This window comes from Thamnophis elegans, chromosome 1, assembly GCF_009769535.1.
Source record: "Thamnophis elegans isolate rThaEle1 chromosome 1, rThaEle1.pri, whole genome shotgun sequence".
NCBI classification, from domain to species: domain Eukaryota; kingdom Metazoa; phylum Chordata; class Lepidosauria; order Squamata; family Colubridae; genus Thamnophis; species Thamnophis elegans.
Genome location: NC_045541.1, coordinates 162,371,999 through 162,394,233, shown reverse-complemented (window position 1 = coordinate 162,394,233; position 22,235 = coordinate 162,371,999). Strand labels below are relative to the sequence as shown.

At 40.1% G+C, this 22,235-nt stretch overlaps 1 protein-coding gene across 1 annotated transcript; it reads right to left on the bottom strand.

Annotated features, from left to right (window-relative positions):
* Positions 1-6,837: 6,837 nt before the first annotated feature.
* Positions 6,838-21,612, bottom strand: KLHL28 (kelch like family member 28). Its single transcript, XM_032237520.1, is given in 10 exon segments — positions 6,838-10,420; positions 12,597-12,805; positions 15,764-16,207; positions 18,422-18,824; positions 18,827-18,867; positions 18,869-19,001; positions 19,004-19,037; positions 19,039-19,103; positions 19,106-19,316; positions 21,366-21,612. Coding segments are annotated over 9 exon segments (1,704 nt in total). The 5' UTR covers positions 21,366-21,612; the 3' UTR covers positions 6,838-10,256.
* Between the last annotated feature and the right edge of the window lie 623 nt (positions 21,613-22,235).

Here is a 22,235-nt window from a genome sequence, read left to right as displayed (position 1 = left end):
CGTGGTTACCGGGGGGGGGTCCTTTCCTCCCCGCTCTTGATTGATTTGGAGAACAGCGAACCAATCAACGCCTCGCCTGGATCCTTTCGCCACGCCCTCCGCCCCCCCCTCTTCTGTTTCCTCAGCTTTGGAGCTGCTTTCATGACAGGCTCGGTGTCGCTCATTCGCCGACTTTTCAAGGCGACGGAACTCCGGCACCAGGCGAATTAAAACGAGTCAAGAACTGCTTATTTATTTTTTCTTTCCAAAGGAATAATAAAAACACGACATGTTTTTAAATATTTCCCGTGTTGTTTTTGTTTATTTAAATGCGTTAGGCATGACATTTCTTCCCGATGAATAGGGCACTTGCTTGGTTATGGCTTGTAAATAATATTTTTTTTATTGTCAGTGCACAACATATTTACAATGAGATTGATTGAGTTTCCTCAGTGCGCCCCCCCCCAACACAATACAACTCACAATGAAGACAAAAAGGAAAAAAAAAAACCAATCCAATAGATCATATTAACAAACACCCAGCCCCATTACACCAGTGTGAACAAGTTATATCTTGCCCAGGCCCTGTAAGTCCATCATACTACTTACTTATGAACGATGTTATTTCACATTCAAGAGTCTGACAGCTCAGGGATAAAAACTGTTCTTCAGCTTGTTTGCGCCTGGCTATGCTTCTATATCTCCTTCCCAATGGTAGTAAAAATGGAGTAATTCCAGAACCCTCCCAAATTCCTTCTCCAAAGTGTAAGTGGGACCTTAATTGAAGGATCCTAATGTGCCACAGAACAATGTTTAAAAAATCCCCCTTTTCCGAATTAACTGGAATCTCCTCTTCATATAGGTTTGAGATATTTAAGATATTCATTGGGTGATATTCTACCCAATGTGTTTGGACAGGGTTAAAAAGGTTCAGGGAGGCAGCTTTCTGTTTCATATTGTATCATCATCGCACTTTCAGTCTAAGAAATAAATGGAACAAAGCAAGATACTAGGAACTTAGACTGAAGTAAACTATACACCTCTACAGGTTGTTGTTGTTTTAATGATTGCCTCCTAGGTGGACGGTTTGCAGTTAAAACTAAAACAAGATCATAAATAGAGTCATGGTTTGACTTATGAACCATTTCTCTTAACAATTGAGTTGCTAATAATTCCAGATGTGGTTGCAACAAGAAGATTGTGTAAGGGATTGTTGTAAGAAATTAATTTGAGATATTTAAATTGGGCACTCCACCCAAAATATCTAAATAATGTTCATCTTCAGAGACAGTTTGTTATAGTAGATAGGAGTTTATCATGGAGCAATACAGATCGTCCACAATTTACAGGAGTTTATTTACTGACCATTCAAAGTTACGACAGCACTAAAAATTGTGACGATCATTTTTCACACAATATTGCAGCATTTCCACAGTCACAGATCAAAATTCAGATTCTTGGCAACGGGCATGTATTTATGATGGTTGCCGGGATCATGTGATCCCCTTTTGTGACTTTCTGACAAGCAGAGTCAATTGGAAATCCAGATGCACTTAACAACTGTGTTACCAATTTAACAACTGCAGTGATTCACTTAACAATCCTGGCAACAAATTGGTAAAATTGGGGCAAAATTCACTTAACAACTTAGCAACAGAAACTTTGGGCTCAATTGTGGTTGTAAGTGGAGGACTACCTCTAGTACAAAATGAAAGTTGGCTTTTGCCTAGAAGGCTTGCTATTCTGAGATGTATTTTCGTGTATCTAAAATTCTTTTTTTAGAAATTCTTTTTTGTTCCTACTGAGATAAATCATTCACCCCAAATTTTTGTAAGTCAAATATTTAATATCCTATTATCTAATATGTATTTGTAATCAAATTATACCTTGTTTCATTTCTTTTAAATAATGTTTTTTTTTCTCTTTTAAGGGGTATGTAGTTCATTTACAATCCATATTAAGCAATTGTAATCCCATAATGAGGCTAAAAATTAGAAAGTCAACAGCTATAACCAATTCAGGACTATCACTTTCATTTTCCAGTTGCATGTATAGAGGTTTTTGGTGTAAACTCATCCTGGTCACACACATCTGTATTGTCTCGTGTTTTGAATTATTCTAAATATTCTCTTGCTTCCTGCACAGAATTCAGTTAAAATCTATGTTATTTGAAAGTAAAAAACCATTCTTGCAATTTGTTCCATCAAAATACTGTATTTTTCGGAGTAATAAGATGCACCTTTTTCCCTCAAAAAAGAGGGTGAAAATCTGGGTGTGTCTTATACACTGAATACAACCTTTTTGGTCTCCTGAAACTCCACCCCCTTTGCAAAAATGGCTGTGCATAGCCTTAGGAGGTTTTTAGAGTGCTCCTGGGGGCTTGGGGAGGGCAAAAATGAGCAACAAACGGGCCATTTTTTGCTCATGTATGCCCCCCAGCCCCCAGGAGTATTCTATAAGGCCCCGTAAAGGCTATGCATGCCCTTTTTTTTTTGACAAAAATGGCCTGTTTTTGTGAAAAACAGGCCATTTTGAGAGGTCTGCAGAGTGCAAAAAATGTTTTTTTTTATTTGCCTCTTTCAAAATCTTGGTGCATCTTATACTCTAATGCATCTTATACTCCCAAAATATAGTTTATTTTTCTGTTTACGTCTATCAGTCAGAAAGAAGCACTGTTTTCTTTGATGCAGTATTTAATTGACATTTAATTAAATGTCAGATATTTGAAGACAGAAGAACCACAGCATGAGAAACGAGCACTCTACAAAGCAAGAGTTGCAATGCTGCAACATTGGTGCACCACACATGTGTGCCCAACAAGTGCAGAACATTCCGTGCCCATACAGGCTTTACCAGCCGCCTGCAGACACACTGTGGACAGCCCACAACCCATTAGATGTCAAGGTCCTCTTCAAACACGATGGACACAAACTCATTTTAATTGAATTCCTTTAAGAACAAATGCATCTATATTATTCTTCAATCTTGCATTACAATGCTTGTAACAGAACTTGTCTTCTTAACAAAATGCACCAGGACATCACTTTCTAATTTTGCAAATTCTATGAACTTTTATCATTTTTTTGGCCTCTGTATCATGTTCATCTTTTCATCTCTCCATAAATAACTTTATCTTACTTTTCAAAAATTCTTTATCATTAGTTTTACATGTCTGGTCACTTCTCTCTTCCAAAGTTGTTCATTTAGTACTAAGTAATGCAAACAACTTTTTGCGTAAATCCTCAAATATTTTCTGAAGCAATTCTGGTCTAATTCCTCTTTCTATAAGTTGTGCTAACAATCCCCTCCTCGATTCTCTTGTTTTTCCTGCTCATCTGTTAGTTGTCATTCTAATTTTGTAATCCAGGAACTAAAGTGTCTCAGTTATAAGAGGGAAAGTAAAAAGCAGGCCCCAACCTTTTTTTTTTTGCTTTCTTTCTCCATTTGGATACATTCATCTAAAATGACACTTTAATAAGATTTGTATGCTGCCCACTCCCTTGGGACTCTGGGCGGCTCATAACAAAAATAAAAACATATAAAAATTTAAAAATACAATTATTAAAATTAATATATCATCCATTCAATCAAGTGGGGCTGGATATTAATCAACAGCCCCAGGCCTGCCGGAACAGCCAGGTCTTGGTCGCTTTACGGAAGGCCGGGAGAGTAGTAAGTGTCCAGATCTCTGCGGGTAGCTCGTTCCACAAGGCCGGTGCAGCTACAGAGAAGGCCCTCCCTCGGGGGGCCGCCAGCCGGCATTGTCCGGTCGACGGCACCCGGAGGAGGCCCAACCTGTGCGATCTTATTGGTCGTTGGGAGGTGAATGGCAGGAGGCGGTCTCTCAGGTAGCCAGGTCCAATACCATGTAGGGCTTTAAAAGTAACGACTAGCACCTTGAAGCGGGTCCGGAGACCAATGGGGAGCCAGTGCAGCTCACGGAGGATAGGTGTAACGGGTGTATCTAGCTACACCCATTATTGCTAGCGCAGCTGCATTCTGGACCAGCTGCAGTCTTCAAACACTCTTCAGGGGCAGCCCCATGTAGAGCGTGTTACAGTAATCCAGTCTTGAGGTGACAAGGGCGTGAGTGACCATTCGAAGTGATGCAGGAGGGGGTGCACAGGTAAACCCACCAGTGGCTGGCCAGTTTAGGTGGTCCTAATAGGCTGAAAACTATGACTTCACATTAGCTTGATCTTTAGCTTGAGTGAATTTTCTCTCCAACTTCCTCCTAAGTATTAAAAATAGTGCTGGAACAGTGTGGCAAGACGCTGTAAAGGAGGGGCACAGGAAGCCAGGTGTGGGTGTAAGATAGAACAGAGGTGAAACAGCTGATAGCTTAGGACATTATAAGAACTTCTCTTTTTGTATTTTTCCTATGTACTTCTCTGTTTGTAACCTTCCAAAATGAACTCCTTTTCGAAATGTCATGTTTGTCTCGTGTACGCCTTGAGAATGCACAGTGTGGAACATGGCATAAAAGTAGCATCCTAGGCAGAGCCCAGGCAGTTCAGATTTTGGTGTGTTAGCACGCTGAACTCGATGCATCAATAAACCTGTTTCTCTCGCACCTTTGTGGTCTCGAGTCCTGGTCTTTCATAAGTAGATTGCAAACCTCAATCTGCTGCAACAGAAGTGCCTCCCGGTTGAGATAGGGCCACAACTGGTGCACCAGGCGAACCTGGGCAAAGCCCCCCCTAGTTACAGCCGACAAATGGTGTTCTAACGTCAGCTGTGGATCCAGGAGGACACCCAAATTGCGAGCCTTCTCCGAGGGGTATATAACTTCACCCCACAGGCTAAGAGGTGGAATGTCTGGACCATCCTTGGGAGGCAACATCAATAGCCACTCGGTCTTGTCTGGATTGAGTGCAAGCTTGTTCGCTCCCATCCAGACCCTGACAGCTTCCAGGCACTGGCACATCACTTCAACTGCTTCGCTGAGTTGGCATGGGGCGGACAGATACAATTGAGTATCGTCCGCATATTGATGATATTTGATCCCGTGCCGGCGCATGATCTCACCCAGCAGCTTCATGTAGATATTGAATAGGAGGGGGGACAGGACCGAACCCTGCGGCACCCCATATTTGAGGGGCCTAGGGGTCGATCTCTGTCCCCCAACCAACACCGACTGCGACCTGTCCGAGAGGTAGGAGAACCACCTTAAGACGGTGCCTCCCACTTCCACCTCCCGTAACTGTCGCAGAACGATACCATGGTCGATGGTATCGAAGGCCGCTGAGAGGTCAAGAAGCACTAGGATAGAGGAATGTCCTCTATCCCTGGCCCGCCAGAGATCATCGATCAGCGCGACCAAAGCAGTTTCGGTGCCGTAACCAGGCCTGAAACCTGATTGAAAGGGATCTAGATAATCTGTTTCATCCAAGGTCCGTCGGAGTTGAAAGGCCACCACCTTCTTGACAACCTTCCCCACGAAGGGGAGGTTGGAGACTGGGCGATAGTTGTTCAAAATGGCTGGATCCAGGGAAGGTTTCTTAAGGAGGGGTCTCACCACCACATCCTTTAGGGGGTGCGGGAAGGATCCCTCCCGAAGAGAGGTGTTAACAATCCTCTGGAGCCAGCCACAGGTCACCTCCCTGCTGGATGAGACCAGCCAGGAGGGACACGGGTCCAGTAAACAGGTGGAGGCACTCACCGCTCCCATGGCCTTGTCCACTTCCTCAGGAGCGACAAGTTGAAACTCGCTCCATAAATCCGATCAAGACCTTCCCCCGGCACCTCGGCTGGTACCGTCCAAGTGGAGTCCAGGTCCGTCCGAATCCGAGCGATTTTATCCGACAGAAACTGAACCATCATTCTTTATCCAGAAAGTATGTTCTTTCATCCTACCTTTCTCTTTAACTTTAAATTGATTACATACAATTGTGATTATGAAAATGATGCTTTTGCAGATCTTATGTCCATTACAGGCCACATTATGGCTGGGCGCTTGATTGAAATCCTCAACCCTCCCAATAAAAGTGTGTTTACCAATGAATATTTCTGGCTTATCTGTGGTATTTAAAGATGAAGATAATCAAGTTAGATATTTAAAAAAAATACAACCAAACTTTGTCTTCATTAATTTATTTAGTAAAACAGTGCACATTCAAATGAAATGCTGTAGCAATAACAACAGAACATGACCACATTTAGCAAACAAAGGAGAAAATTATGTGGTGGCTTCTTACTCAACTACCATCTTTGTAAAGAAAGATGGCAGAGAGAGAAAGAACATGAAACTCTGCTGGTAGGAGAACGCAACATAAAACAACACTGCCCATCTCCTAACATCCACAATAAATCCCTCTGTGCAGGTGAGAATCTTACCAAAGCTACTGTGTATGGAGGTTTAGAATTGGGTCACAGAAGTGAAAACACAGATTAGCATGTAAGGCAAAGAAAAGGAATTATTTCTCAGTTCTTTCATGAATGAAAGGGGATTTAAGGCAAGTAGGAGAGTGAGCTCATATTCTGTTATAGAATGGAAGGAGTTAACAAATGAACCTTGGTAGATGGGGTAGAAGACAAAACAGAGAAGAAGAAAAATAGAAATAGAAGACTGCCTAGGTTTGCCACATAACAAAAATATTAATCACTGTGAGGCTCTGATCCTACTGACATATCTCCAGGAACCCTTTTATTCCATTTAATATTTCTTGACTGAAAAAAAAGACCCAGCCAAGGTGCCAACTATCTCTCATAAATATTCATTTATCATGAATGGAAAAGTGTATTATGAGAAGAAAAATTATTCTATAACAACAGATGCTGGCACTGGAACCAGTGTCTGGTTCTGGAGTTGTGCTTTCAATCAAGATTACAGGTAGTCCTTAACTACATTTGTTTAGTAACCAAAGTGATGACTGGGATGAAAAAAGTGACTTATGACCGTTCCTCATACTTCGGACTGTGGCAGTGTCTCCATGGTCACATGCTCAAAATTTGGGTGCTTGGCAACTCCTATTCATTTACAATGGGTGCAGCATCCCACGGTTACATGATCACCATCTGAGACCTTCCCAGCTGGCTTCTGACAAACAAATTCAATGGGGGAAGCCAGCTTCAATTAATGACTGCAGCAATTTGCTTAATGGCCACAGCAAAAGAGATCATAAAATTGGGCATACCTCAGTCAGCAACAGCCTCACTTACTGATGGAAATTCCATCTCAATCATGGTTGTGAGGTTGAGGATTACCGTACTTATATAATGCTACCCTATATTACCTATGTACAAAGCTGTGGATTATTTTTCTTCCAAACCAAAGAAAAAAAATCTAAAAATAAACAGCCAGGAAACGTTAAAGTGCTTTTGCTTAATCATTAAGTAAGTCACTTGAATGGTTTTGTGGAATTAGATGTTAAGGTAAGTACTATTTTAGGAAAGGCTTTCTCTGTAATGCTGAGCTATAAGCAGCTTATTGCAGCCTACAAATTTTAAAATTGGTTGTCCAATTTATCTACACTTGAGCAGTTCAGTGAATGGTGAAAGAGAAGTGACTATGATGAGTTTATTTAAATATAGTATTATTCCCTGTACTTGCTACAGAGATAGTATCTACTGCACTAGTGAATTAATCTAATTGTGACTAAAATAGCTATTTGTGCCTTAAGTCATTGTTAATACAGATGCTCTACACAATTAAAGCAATCAATCAAATATCCTTATGGACAAATATCAGACTCAACTAAATCAACCATGTCCTTAGCTGAACTGCACAACGAGGGCTACCTTCAAACTGCCTGGAGATTACTAATAACTCAAAAAGTGCTATATTTAGAGTAATTGACTTCTTACTGGGTACATGCCATCACCCAAAAGGGGTACTGAAGAGTATCAAATGTCACGGTCTGCACTCCTTTTTTAAAACAGAAGCAAAACATGTCCTTAACTCTGATGTTCAGATCTGCCAGTCAAAGCAGTTTGAGTGGATGCTTTGCAAAACATGCACGAACAAGGCAGATAATCAGATGAACTCTTCTTAAGTCCTTCAGTTACAATGGGATTTTTTTAAAGCATTTTCCACTTCGTGATCCCTTTTCTCTCTCTCCTTGTTTAGAGCTGTTCTGTCAGATTCCCAGATTTCACTATGTGAGCAACTTCTCAAACAAGTACCAAGCATCAATATATTTTTTCTAAATTCAAAGGCAGCTTGAAGAAAGACCATATATATATATATGCTTTTTTTGTGAATGCAAACTGAATAGCTGTTGATCCACAACAAGCAATTACTTCTGTCACATATGATTGCTTTCTTCAGAATCCAGATCTCTCAAACGAGTTTCACTGAAATGAATGAGAATGTCCTAAGCACACAATTCCATGCATTAAAAAAAATCAATGTACATGTTGCATTATGATATTATTGCTGCATAACAGATATCAACTAGCATATTACAAATTGCTTGTTTCATGGTTAGTTGCTTCAAAATTCTGCTTAACTCCACAAACACCTAAACAAGAGTTTTAGGATTTGATAACATCTTCAAGTGTTGGTAGAAAAATGATGTTAAGTAGTTTAAGAAGTGTGCTCTTCTGGTTTTAATTAGAACATTGATTAGCTCATGGAAGAAGAAGAGCTTTTGCAGCTTGATTAGCTGCCATTCTTATTACAGAGCACAAGTTATTAGTCCATAATCTCCCCTTTTGTGTAGACAGAAGTAAAAGGCTCGGAATACAAGTTAGCCAAACATCTTATTATTGCATGTTTGTGAACACTACCAAAAATCATGCTAAAGGGAGATGAGGAGAAATGTACTTTTCAAAGGGAGAAAAGGCAGACAAGAATGAATTGAAGTACAACTCTTTCAACAAAACAGAAATATACATTGAAAAGTACCTGAAAGAGAAAACTGCAGAAACAGTTTCAGTTATCATTATTAAATAATATTAAAAAATAGGGTCATGCTTGTTCTCTTAGAGCCTTAACAGTGAGTTTCAGGGTGATCTATGGATGACCAAAGTTCAATTTATTAGAGCAATTGTCCTATTACAGAACAATCCAATCATTACTAAAAAGTTCTGCTGAGTTCTAGGATACCTCAAAGCAATGATTGGGGGAAGCTGCTAAGAATGCAGAGATAAATATCCAGTATTGTTATCTAATTCATTTTTAAAGGAGAACTATTTCTAAGGAAATCAATACTCCCTTCATTCTCTAATCTGTTCAGGCTTCTTCTGTTCACCAAACATGCTCATCTAAGAAATATTAGCATAAGAAAAGCTTGATAATCTCACAGGAATAGAAAAGAAAAATAGAGTTATATTTCAATTTAGTAGCTATCATTATATATCTTCCAGATCACCAATGACAAAAAAAGTCAAAAAATTGCCTTGAATTCAATCCTGTTCATATTCAATCAATCCCTCTTAACATTTCTACCAATCTCAGCAATCTAATTGTTTAGCACCATGTCAAAGTCAGTACACACTGAAAATTTGGTTGTACATTCTTTGTAGTCACTCATTGGCTACAGGCCATAAATGTATGCACAGAGGTGGAAGATATTTCTTTCTGGAACATTTACATAGGTGCTGGCATATCATTACACATTATTTTAATAAAACCCAAGCCACATGGGCTTTCCCTACCAGCTTAAAAGCTGTAGGCCTTCAGATAAAGGGCAAGAATGGTTACCTTTTAGATGTACAGATAGATCTGTACATAGTAGAAGAATAAAAATAAAACTTTAAATGCATTGCGCTGAAAATAGCTATCCATTCTTATCCTCCAGTAAATTATCTCTCCACTTCGAAAGGAGGCGTATTAAGTGCAGATAAACAAATTACAGTATCAGATATTTACAAAACCTGTGTAATGTGTGGAGGGAAAAGGCAGCCCTTTAACTGTTCATAAAAAAAAGTGAAGCAATCATGGTCTCTATGTAAATATGGAGACAGACATCTAGAAAGATTGTGCAACACAGTAAAATAATCCCACCCTTTAGCAATTCCAGTCACAGGAAGATAAAGATCAAAGCTCTGAGTTTAGGAGGTTTTTTTGCCTATTGCAGGCAACACAGTGCTTCTTTTATCAAGGTAAATATTTCAGATCAATAACAGTGTGCAATTTGGATCCCGTTAAAAAGACAGTTCCATGTTCCCTCCTTCCATTTCTTTCCTATCAGCAATATCCAATTCTCATTTGGGGTTCACCTGTTTGCATTACAATTAAGTCATTTCTCCTTTCTCCCATCTTGAAGAAATACAGCTTCTGCTTTGTACAGGTCGGGCATCTTCAGTGCTACTTGCATCCTCAAACATATTCTTCAAAGTGCAGTCAAGCCAAAATTACAACGGCAGTACATCATACCAGCAGTGTCCAGCCAGTTATCAGATATAGGATCATATTTCTGTACGGTATTAAGATAAGACGACCCTGAATGTCCACCAACTACATACAGATATGTATCAATTACAGCTGCACCAACTCCTATTGGGGAAGAAAAAAGAAAATATATTTATATATTTAACATTACAAAATCAAGTCCCACAATTTAAATAAGTGTTAAAGAGTTATATATATATGGCAAGTAAAAACCTAATCATCATCATGAATGCTGTAATGTGGAGGGTGGAAAATGTGCAAAGATCAGGTGTTTTCTTGAGGGAGGGGGGAACACCTATAAAATTCTCCCTTCAACTCATCTCTTCACTGCCCTTCTCTATCATAGAGCCTAGCAAAAGACAATAGTACAGGAAACTCAGAACAGAAATGGCCAAATATTACTCCAATATCATGAAAATAGGTTAGGCAGAAAATGCTTTCTGGAACAAATTCTTGGTCTCTAGATTATGCTTTTACTGCCATAAAGAGTTTTGGCTGAGGAAGAAAGCAGCAATTTATCCTTGAAAATTTGATTGAAATAGCTCTGTTCTCTAGAATCAAGGATCTAATAAACAGTTGCAATAACAGCTCTGAGGACCTTGTCCACTTCCTCAGATCCAACAGAATCAAACTGCTCCAAGATAATCAGGTAAGTCTCTAATGCACGGGTGTCAAACTCAGTGTCATGTGACATATCACAACATTTTTCCCTTCACGGAGCTGGGGTGGGTGTGGCCTGCGTGTGACGCATCTGGCCTGCAAGCTGCCAGTTTGACACGCCTGCAATGGATCTGTTCCAAGCTTGGTTTCCAGTTGAGAACTGATCCAAGCAATTTTGTCTGTTATATCCTTGACAAATTCCTCCACATGATTTCCTAGGTGCAACTGAGGAATTGAAGACTGCATGTGTATGCTGATGAGATTTGGGAGAGTATATGTTCTGGTTAGTCTGAGATTCTATCTTTTCTCATTTTCTTTTTTAAATGCCATCTCAAGACATTGGGAAAAGGATGTTGTCATTGTTAAACTGAATGAAACAGAGGTCATGGGAGGGGCCTCTGTGTGTCATGTTTGTTTGGTGTGGTCATTGATATTTGAGAAGTATGTGAATTGATCAACTAAAAATTTTCACTTAGCTTGGAAGCTTTTTCTGCTAAACTGGATATCAGGCTGAACAGAGAGGGAAGTCCTGTTTCTATCAAAATGTTTGCCTCATAAGTAAATGGCTGCTAATGGGCTGTCTCTCCAGAAATGCTTCAGCTGTGAACATCAGAAATCTCACAAGGACAGCCACCTATTCCTGATGTCATCCTTTCTCCAGTCATTTCTCTTGTGTAACTATTTCTTCATAAGCTCAACCTCCCCTTGGACTCTGCAAAATTTGCCTGCGCTATGCCTGTTAGCTGCAAGCCCAGGACAAGAAGGAGAAGAGAATGTGGTATTTCCAGAGGAAGATTTACTTTTGCAGACTGGGCTTTATAGTTTGCAGAGATCTGTTGTGACCCTAACACCTGAGTCAAATAATGAAGTAGCAGGATGGAAATAAGGGTGATTCTATGTTATACACATAAAGTTATGTTTGCAAATTCAAAAATATGTAGTAGTTCCCAAATAGATAACTGCCTCACAGAAAAGGATCCTGTAAAAATAGAAGTTACTAGAAGAGTAAGAAAAAATCAGCTTAGTTGGATTCATTAACAGCTATAAGATCTAGAATAGTATCAAATGAATATCTAAGCAATATTACTACTCAACCACAAAAACGTCTAACTCTAGAATAGACATGCTGTCTATCTACATTCCCACAAAACTAAGTTTAATGTATTTTGTGCTAGGAAGCCCTCTGAAATCCTAAATGATCCAATGTTTTGTGCCACCATCTTTATTAATATAATCACCATGTTCTTTTTGCTTTCAGAGGGAAAAAAAAAAAGAAATGCAGTCTTTGGTTGTAAACAGTTTGCCCGTGTCTTAAAGTACTGATGATATACATACTGTTCAAGTATATCTCCCTCTTCTTTTTTCCAGGTTTTTTTATATATATATTTATCCTAGCAAGGATAAGTTAGTTTGTTTTTTAGGAAAAGACAACTGAATAGCACTTTGGAGAATTCTTACACGATATCCCATTTGCACTGAATTAGCACAGTAAGGGGGAACTCAGTGATGATTTTTTTTTATTAACCGTAAGACTTAATTGCTCCCAAAGTGACATGAAAAAGGAACAACAAAATTCAACTGAACAGAAGGAGTTTAGATAATAAACTGAGAAGTTTATTACCAGTTCGGGGTTCCTTCATCGGATGACAAACAGTCCATTGCTTTTGGTGTGGATCATATCGTTCAATGCTGGACAAATGAGAAACACCATTGTGCCCTCCAACTACAAAAATGAAGCCCAACATAACCCCAACACCGAAGTTTATTCTCTTGTCTGCCATGGGTGCAACTGATTCCCAGGAGTCCTTGTTGGGATCATAACGTTCCACACTGCAGATGGAAACAAACAACAGCATTTAATGAGCAGAATTTCTACTATTACTGCAAGTTAGTACTGTAGCTGCTTTCATGAGGGATAACCAGCAAATTGCAATTCCCACATGAAAGCAGCTTCAATGGCCTCTTGAGATAGTCTATAATACAAGTTATAGTCAAGGTATTTTGATAGCACATAAAACTGTGTAGTCAAGATAGAAATCAGGGAGCAAAAGGAGAGAAAGGATTGAATACGGCTTAAGGTATAAAACAAACCAACTATTTTTTAAATCAATGAATGTATGACAATTATACAATTGAGGAGATAAAGGGAAGTATAGCATCTAGCCACAATACAAAAATACCCCCTCACCCTAGTTTAATGGGATTGAGTTGTGTGTCCTTTTGATGATTAAAATACAGGTAGCCCTTGACATCTAACAGTTCATTTAGTGACCGTCTGAAGTTATGATGCCACTGAAAAAGTAGCTTATGACCAGTTTTCACAATTATGACCATTGCAGCATCCCCATGGTCACATGATCAATATTCAGATGCTTAGCAGCTAACTCATATTTATGACGGTTGCAGTGTCCTGGAGTCATGTGATCTCCGTCTGTGGCATTCTGACAAGCAAAGTCAACGAGGAAACCAGATTCATTTAAGAACCGTCTTAGTAACTTAACAGGTGCAGTGGTGGCAAGGAAGGTCATAAAATGGGGCAAAATTCACTTAACAGTTCTCGCTTAGCAACATAAATTTTGGGATCAATTGTTGTCATTAAGTCAAGGACTACCTGTACCACAGACATTTCCACATATAGCAAACAAAGTATGAAACAGAGCTAAAAATTACGTAAAAAGGTAGTAAATGTAGAACAAAAGACTCAAACATTTGCCTGTAGCAGCGTAAAGGCAGGAAAATTTTGTATCTGATGTCGCTCAAGCAAACAGGGCTGCCTGGTTTTGCTCTACATCCATCACTTGGCCAGACAGTCCATCACGGATAGGATTCTGTAAATCCATTTCCTAGATTACCTCGCCTCCCGGCAAACAAACAAACAATAACAAACACCTGTGCAGTCATATGCACCACAACTCTCTTTTGTCCTTCTTCCTGCAAAATTTCTCTGAACTGCAAAAAAAACAGGGCATTTTTCTAAATGCCTTTCCACTGGGTTTCTATAAAAGTCCAGAAGGAATGAAAAGGGACTACCTTTTTTCCTATGATCTTTGAAAGAACAGAATAACAGAGTTGGAAGGGACTTTGGAGGTTTTCTAGTCCAGGCAGGAAACCTTATACCATTTCAGACTAATGATTGTCCAATCTCTTCTTAAAAACCTCTAGTGTTGGAGCATTCCCAACTTCTGGAGGCAAGTTGTTTTACTGGTTAATTGTTCTAACTGTCAGGAAATTTCTCCCCGTTCCCTGTGTGCGCATGTTTGGAGGTCATTGGCCCCTCCCATAGGACATAAAGGAGGAGCAAAGGCACATGAGCCTTCGCAGGAAGCAACTTGGTTTATGCTAGTCAGTTTACCTTCTGAAAATACGTTTGGACTCTTTGCTCTGTGTGGTCTTGTCAAGCAAATTGCCAGTTAAGTCTTTGGCAGTGTTTTCAAAGAAGATAAAGGTGGGTGCTTATGGCAGCCTCCTGTAGAACTCTTTACTACTATTTGGAACATAAAAAGAGGATTTTGGATTTAATTGTGTGCATTTTACTGGATCAGGAAGCCTAGGACAGAACACTTGGCATTCTCTTGCTCTCAAAAATAGCTCAACAAGCTAATGCTATCCCAATTTTTTTTTTAAATGCAGCCAATGGTCTGTTTATAATGCTGGCAACCCCACTCCACCCCACAGGAAAAAAAAAAAAACCTTGGCGTTTGGGAAACACAAAGCTTTCTTTCTTCAAACAGACCATAAATTAAGTTAAAACATTGGCTTCCAGGGGCTCTTTCATTTCATTCAAGAACTTTCAAGCTGCCTTAGTATTAATCACGTACAAATTACATACTAATTTGTGCTGTTAGGTGATTGTGGTGTTATTTTTCTATAATAGGAAAGAGACTTGAACATTATACTACAGCAGTGTTATTACATGTTTGTAATGGTCTTTGCATAACCAAGTTTTGATTAAGTTTAGGACAATTTTTAATTTCAGATTTAACTTTTTATTAATGAGGATTGCCCATTAAAAGTCTGCAGAATGGATTGGGTTAGAGTGAAATGACATAAACCTCTACTGTAGTAGGCAAGTTGCACTCTAATTTTGTATGTGTTTAATATGGGGAATTTTTGCTTTAATTTAAACCAGCAGACATATAGGGAAAAATTACCAGGCCGTGTTCACATTATGTTCTTACCCATAGTTAATTTAATTATTATTTTCCTAACACTTTAGAAAATTGCATTAACATAGCACACTCAACAATAAATTAGCCCCAAGCACATTTACACAACACACTTGCAAAAAATGTAGTTAGCATTTCAGTGTACGGTTATCTCAGGAATACAACCTCAGGCTACAGTAATGAAATTATGTTGTTCTGTACAAGCCTGGAATATCATATAATTAATCTTACATCATCAACCAGTTGCTCTCATAAAGGGAGTTTTTAGTTAGAATGAACACTTGGTTTCTGACATGTGTGTGCACATGACCAATAAGTACCACAGTATGATTTAAGACCTAAGCAAATATATGTAATTTCTTTGAAAAAAAAAACCCACAAGAATAATTTTAACAAACATTCCAAGAAATTCCTTGGACAAATTACCTGAAGCATGAATTATGAAGGCATTGTCACACTGGGAATAATTAATAAGGTAGAGGGTCCTGCATATTATTGTTTTGCTGTATAGCACCCAGAGTCGTTTTCCATGAGAGGGTGCCCATATAATTATATGATCAGATCAAATCAATAATGTTTAACAACAACTACAATAAACTGCCAAGCTTAAACTTGCACTTGCCTGTTCATATGAGCTGGACCATAGCCCCCAATGGCATAAATCATTCCATCTAAAACAGCTGCAGCAAAGCAACTCCGGGTTTTGTTCATTGGTGCAACAGGTTGCCACTCCTTCACTTTTGGAATATATTTCTCCACGGATTGCAGGTAGGACTGTCCATCATAACCTCCCAAGGCATAGATTTCTCGTGACAAAACTGTTACGCCCAGTGTACTTCGGCTCTTGTTCATACTCTCAATCGATGTCCAAGTATTTGTATCAGGGTCCCAGCATTCCACAGAGCTTTCATGCTTCCGATAGTTGATGCCTTGACACATGTGGGTTGCAATTCCTCCAATTACATAGATTTTCTGATCAAGGGCACAGATTCCAAATTCATAGCGAGGAACACTCAGAGGTGCTAAGCCTATCCAAGAGTCATTCTTAGGAAAATACATCTCAACACTGAAGAAGACAAAAAAACAATCATGAGGCAAAAAGTTCAATATATCAAAAGGTGATATCCCCAATGGAATTTAAACACTTTTATCCCATGTCTATTTATTTCCAACATATTTTTTTAATGCTGGTTTGAGTTGCTTGATACTGAACCCATCTTCTAAATGGACCCCTACAGACAAAAACATTGTAACTGAATTAATGTTTTGTGTTAAACCATATATGGTTTGGTTTAGCCTTAATGCTTTGGGTAAACTAAGTCATTGTGGCTTGTAAATAATAGCTGATGGTTTAGCAGCTAAGTGTGATCTCTGTAGCATATTCATCAAACTAATTATAAACAAAACTGCTGCTCAGTTTGAGGTATGTAACCAGTCTCTAAATCGTAAGATTTGGAAAGAAATTCAGGATAACAAATATTAAAAGTAATTTTACTTGCATATTTATTTATATGAAACTATCATTATTTGATTTGTTCTGAGAACACATAGGGCAGTGATGGCTAACCCTTTTGCCATCGCATGCCAAAAGCGGGGGAGAGCACGGGCGAGTGTGCCCACACCCATAATTCTATGTGCATGACCCTCCCCCCGCACATACAGGCGTGATTCCTACCCTCCCCCTCCTTTTGGTGCGCGATGGACCCGTTTTCACCCTCCTCAGACTTCAGAAGCTTTCTAAGAGCCTGGGGAGGGTGAAAATGGCCTCCCCCCACCCCGGAGGCTTCAGGAGGCTTCCCTGAAGACTCCGGAGGATGAAAAACAACCCAACGTGCAAACCGTAAGTTTGGGGACAGACTAAAGCCTCCGGAGGAAGAAAAATGACTGAAGTCAGCTGGCCAATGCCCTGGAGCTGACAGGGCAACACCTCGCATGCCCTAACAAATGGTTCCGCATGCCACCTGTGGCACGCATGCCATAGGCTCACAATCACGGACATAGGGGATACTATCACCCAGTATTCTTGTGATCACAACACTTTATATCATTCAAAATTTATCAAAACAGAGCTTATTGTTTTGAAAAACAACTTACCTCCTTAATTATATTGTTAGCCGCCCGGAGTCCTACGGGATTGGCCGGCATACAAATGTTATTAAACTTTGAAATTAATGAAAAGATTGCTCACCAGAACTGAAAGGCCCTAAAAATATGGTCACTAATGGAGATGAAGGGAGATGAAGGCTGATTTGATTATGTTGCTGTTGTCATGAGAGTGGAATTTTTTATGAGTTATTATGTGGTGGGTGTTTTCAAATGTTATAAGCCACTAGTGTCACCTGCGTATGAATTGGGTGGCTATATAAATTTGTTAGTAAATACATAAACTTAAATTCAGATAATTGGCAAAATTTGGAGAGTGAAGCCATCCTAGCTAGTTTCTCCATCTATCTTTCATAGTCTTTCAATTTACTGCTGCTGTAAAAGAAGGTTAAACGTATAAACAGTTCACACAAAATCTACTCTGCAAGATTTCCTAAATCTTTAGAGTGGCCTGAGCAAAGGATTACAAGGAAGAAAGGGAATTTAAACTAACAGCAATATCCATTCCATGGTGCTTTAATAAAACTACTACTCAACATTTGGAGGTAATATAGTCAAGCAAAAAGGTGAGGCAGGGTCATAAGTGAGTTGTTGACTTTCTAAATATGAGCTGTCATATATTTTACAGCTAGCAATTTTAGGCAATGAAACTGATTACCGGATAATTAACCTCAATATATTCTTTGTTGTAGTAACAACCCTGACAGTTGACAAAGAAAAATTATAAGACCATTCCTACGTCTAACAGAACAGAAGTTAGATTTGCAGTTCTTATTTATACTTCCACTTTATACTTAATTGTGTGTGTGTGTGGGGGGGGAAACCTTCTGTTCCTTTTTAGTAAATGGGATAAATAGACTGATATGATTAAGATATAAATAAATTCCTGGACTAAACGATTGTTAATAATTCAGGCTGTGATAGTGAGAGCAGCAGAAAAATGAAGAATATTCAAATTGTAACACCCTGGTCAATTATATCCTTTTCTAAGGCTTCTGCATTCCAGACTATCCCTTTTTCTACTATGGCATGACAAGCCACTGTAAGGTTGTCAAAACCTGTATAGTTTCTTCAGAGATAGGCTCCACTAGCTTCTTTGACTTGTGACAGAAGAGGTTAGCAAGACAAGCCTGCTTAAACCCAGGGTGTTTTTTGTTCTTGTGGCTGTTATTCTCACCTTTCCAAACAAGCAAAGAGTCCAGCTTTTCCTCCCACTGCACAGAGCACTTTAGGAGGGCAGCGAAGACGGGTAGTTAGTATAGTTTGATATGAAAGTCTGTGTTCAGGCATGAAATGGTACTTCAAGGCTTCATTCAACAGGTGTTTACAGGTATGGTCATCACGAATGAGATGATTGGCTTCATAAAGTCTCGTGAGAAATTTAACACTCAACAGAGGCAGTCGTACACAGTGAAGTAGCTGCGCCAGAAATTTCTGACGCACCTGCACATCATATTTGATCCAAGATTCCAGCGCATAAAAAACCATTTCCTCCGTAACCACATTCAAGCAGTCATTGAAACAATTTTCTTCCAGCTCAGAATGGGTAAGTTCAAAGAACTCTTCTGTCTGACAACATCTTCAAAGTTCTGACAAATATATTTATGGCAGCCGAGTACAGATCTGGCAGCCATAAGGTCTCTGCAAACGGGAGATACCAAGACAATTGCCAGGATCCAGCTGGTTTTCTAAAAAGGTACAACATTCTTTCAGCACAAGCTTGATTTGCAAGAGATTGGCAGCGGGGAGAAGTGATCCACAGTGTCCTGTGATATGAATACAGTCCCAGTATAGGGCATATTCCACTATGGCCTGCAGAGCTGCTTCTGCAATGCATTGGAATTCTACTTCAGAGTTTCTTTTTCAGAGAGATTGCCACTAAACATGGCTTTGAAATATGGACTGATACTAGCAAGCACAACTTTATGGGCATGGATCTTGACATCTCCAACCCGAAGGATGACATCACAAAGTTCATGGTGCTGGCGGAGTAAGTTCAGGCCTTGCAGGAGTTGCTCTGAATGCAGGGGAATTAGATTAGCAATCATATAGGTTGGAGATGACTGGTCCATCTGTTAAATAAATTTAAAACACATTTTCATAAAGTTTTAGCTAATATACTTTTGATACATACAAAGCAATATAAGGACTCGTGCCCTTATCACAATGCAATGTCTTTGATATAGGGAAACTTTGAAGACTTCTCAAAAACTGCATCTGATGCAAAATGCAACAGTCTGTTTATTGAGCCACTTGAGTCACATTATACTAATTTTGTGAACTCTGCATTGGTTACCAATGGATTTCTAGGTGAATTTTAAAGTCTAGTTTGACTTATATGGCTTGGCTCCTATGTATTCCAACCAGATTTGGCCCATTCAAGGATCTCCTGCAAAGTTTCATAGGAAGTGAATGGAACCAGAATGTGCTTGTTTTCCAATACGGTATTAACATTATGAAATAGCCTCTCTTGAGATTAGGAATGTCAACAGATTATCTCTCTGCATTTTATTTCAAATCATTCCTATTTTTAAAAATCACCAAGCTTATCTTTATCTTTTTCTGCTTTCTTTTGGATAGAAATACTGAAACTCTATTGTAAAGAGATTTTCATATTCTCTCTACACACCCAAATTATATTCTTTTCACACACATATGTATGTGTATATACACACATAAAACTACTTTTTATTTGCAGTGATTTACTGATTGAATAACAATAATAAAAAGAACTGTACTGAAATAGAAAATTTGAGTCTGAAACATTAGTAGTATGGAGCAGAAAATACAAGTCTGCCTAAAGTTAGCAATAAGACAATAACCACAGTATGGTTATATATGCTCTATGTTATACTGTTTGGTTTATGTGCACTAGCAGGGCAACACTTTAAAATCCCCAAAAAGCTGCTTTAGAATGTACAGAAAGCAAACAACTAGTGAGTCATTAAAGTAACCTTTCTGTGTCAAAGTATAAAACTTTACAACAAACTCTTAAGTGCTTATCTTTAAGCTCCTTGAATTTTTATGACTATGGGAATGCTCATTCATTTCTGGTGAATATTACTTTGGATGTCTTCATCACAATAATTAGTAAAACGTGAATTTTCCAGAGCCACCACAGGTCCCTACATTATTCTTCCCCTCCCACAACAAAAAGTTAAAATCTACATTTGAAAACCAGCAATTTACAGCATGTATATTTGATTATAGGGGACGCAGTGGCTCAGATGCTAAGACACTGAGCTTATCGATCAGAAAGGTCGGCAGTTTGGTGGTTCGAATCCCTAGCACTGCCTAACGGAGTGAGCTCCCGTTACTAGTCCCAGCTTCTGCCAACCTAGCAGTTCGAAAGCATGTAAAATGCAAATAGAAAAATAGGGACCACCTTTGGTGGGAATGTAACAGTGTTCCGTGTGTCTTTGGCATTTAGTCATGCCAGCCACATGACCAGAGAGACGTCTTCAGACAGTGCTGGCTCTTTGGCTTTGAAACAGAGATGAGTACCGCCCCCTAGAGTTGGGAACAACTAGCACGCATATGCGAGGGGAACTTTTACCTTTACCTTTATATTTGATTATGATAACCTCGGTCCAAGGCAAATGATCAACTTTTAAAACGAATTTTCTTGTCTCAGACAGACATATTAGACATGACAGAAATGCTATCAATTCATTTGAAAACCAAGTCAATCACTTTCTGTTCTTGCATTCAGGTCTAGTAACCCCAACTGCCAGCCGACTGTTCCAATACTATTTGGGGGAGGGTGGGGAATAGTTGCCGAGCGCGTAAAGACGACAAGGTACCTTAACCTGCCAAGAACCGAAAATGTTTTTAACAAATACCCATCACACCCCATTTGCAAAGGAGGGCGAGGAACGGAGAAAAACAAGGACCTTACACTTATGCTTATATGTTATATGCATACTTCTACTTGTTTTCTCAGACATGTTGAGAAACCAAATAAATAAAAACAAAACCTCCCCCAGCCAGTCATCCCTTCCAACCTCCGTCTCATATTATGCTGGAATTTTACCCCCCTCGATCTCGTAATCGAGCCACGTTCTTTCCCGCCCAAATTCCTCCAATCCTCACAATTAATATCGCGGGGAAGGGTCACTCACCGGACTCAGGGGACGGCAGACCAGTCGGGCGGGAGGGCCTCAGCGGGCTCCTTCCAGGCACAACAACACAGCCAGAGGCAGCGGAAGAGGAGAAGGGAAAGAGGCGACGGCTGGCTGCGTTATTTCCGCTAAAGATCCAAAGACTCCTCCCTCCTCCTCCAAAATTTCGACCCCCGGCAGCCTTTTCCACCGCTTACGGGGAGATGAGTTATCACAATTGTACATTCCAATTTTACATTTGAAAGAAAGCAAAAATAAACCTTCCCTGGGTGGGTAGATAATTATAGCACCATTTAGGTCAGAGGTCTTCAAACTTGGCAACTTTAAGACTGATGGACTTCATCTCCCAGAGTTCTGGGAATTGAAGTCCACCAGTCTTAAAGTTGCCAAGTTTTGGGGACCCTTGATTTAGGCCTTTGGCCTGTTTCATGGGGGGATTGGACTACATAACCCGGCGCGCACTGCGCGCCGAGGCGTTCCGCGCATGCTTTGCCCGCGAGACCCGCCTGAGCATTCTGGCCAGCCTTCGCGGCTTCCTTTCGACGTTTCCTATCAAAACGATTGACAGGCGCCGATGTCTCCTCCCTCGGCTGGGCGTCCGTGCGCACGCGCAATGAGGCCTCCGTCGTGGCCGAGGCGGCGAAAGGAGGCGGCGGGAGCGGCGGTGACGCGTTTCCCTGGAGACGGCGATGCTCCCCTGTGAGGGCCCGGCGGCGGCGGCCTCGGGGCGGGCTGGCGGGGCAGCCGGGTAAAGCCCTGGAGAGGGGCATGGCCAGAGAGGAAGAGCAGGAAGGGGGCGCCTCCGGCGGAGGAGGAGGGGGCGGCGGGGAGCAACGGGAGGCGCCCGCCGCTTCTTTCCCTGCAGGCCGC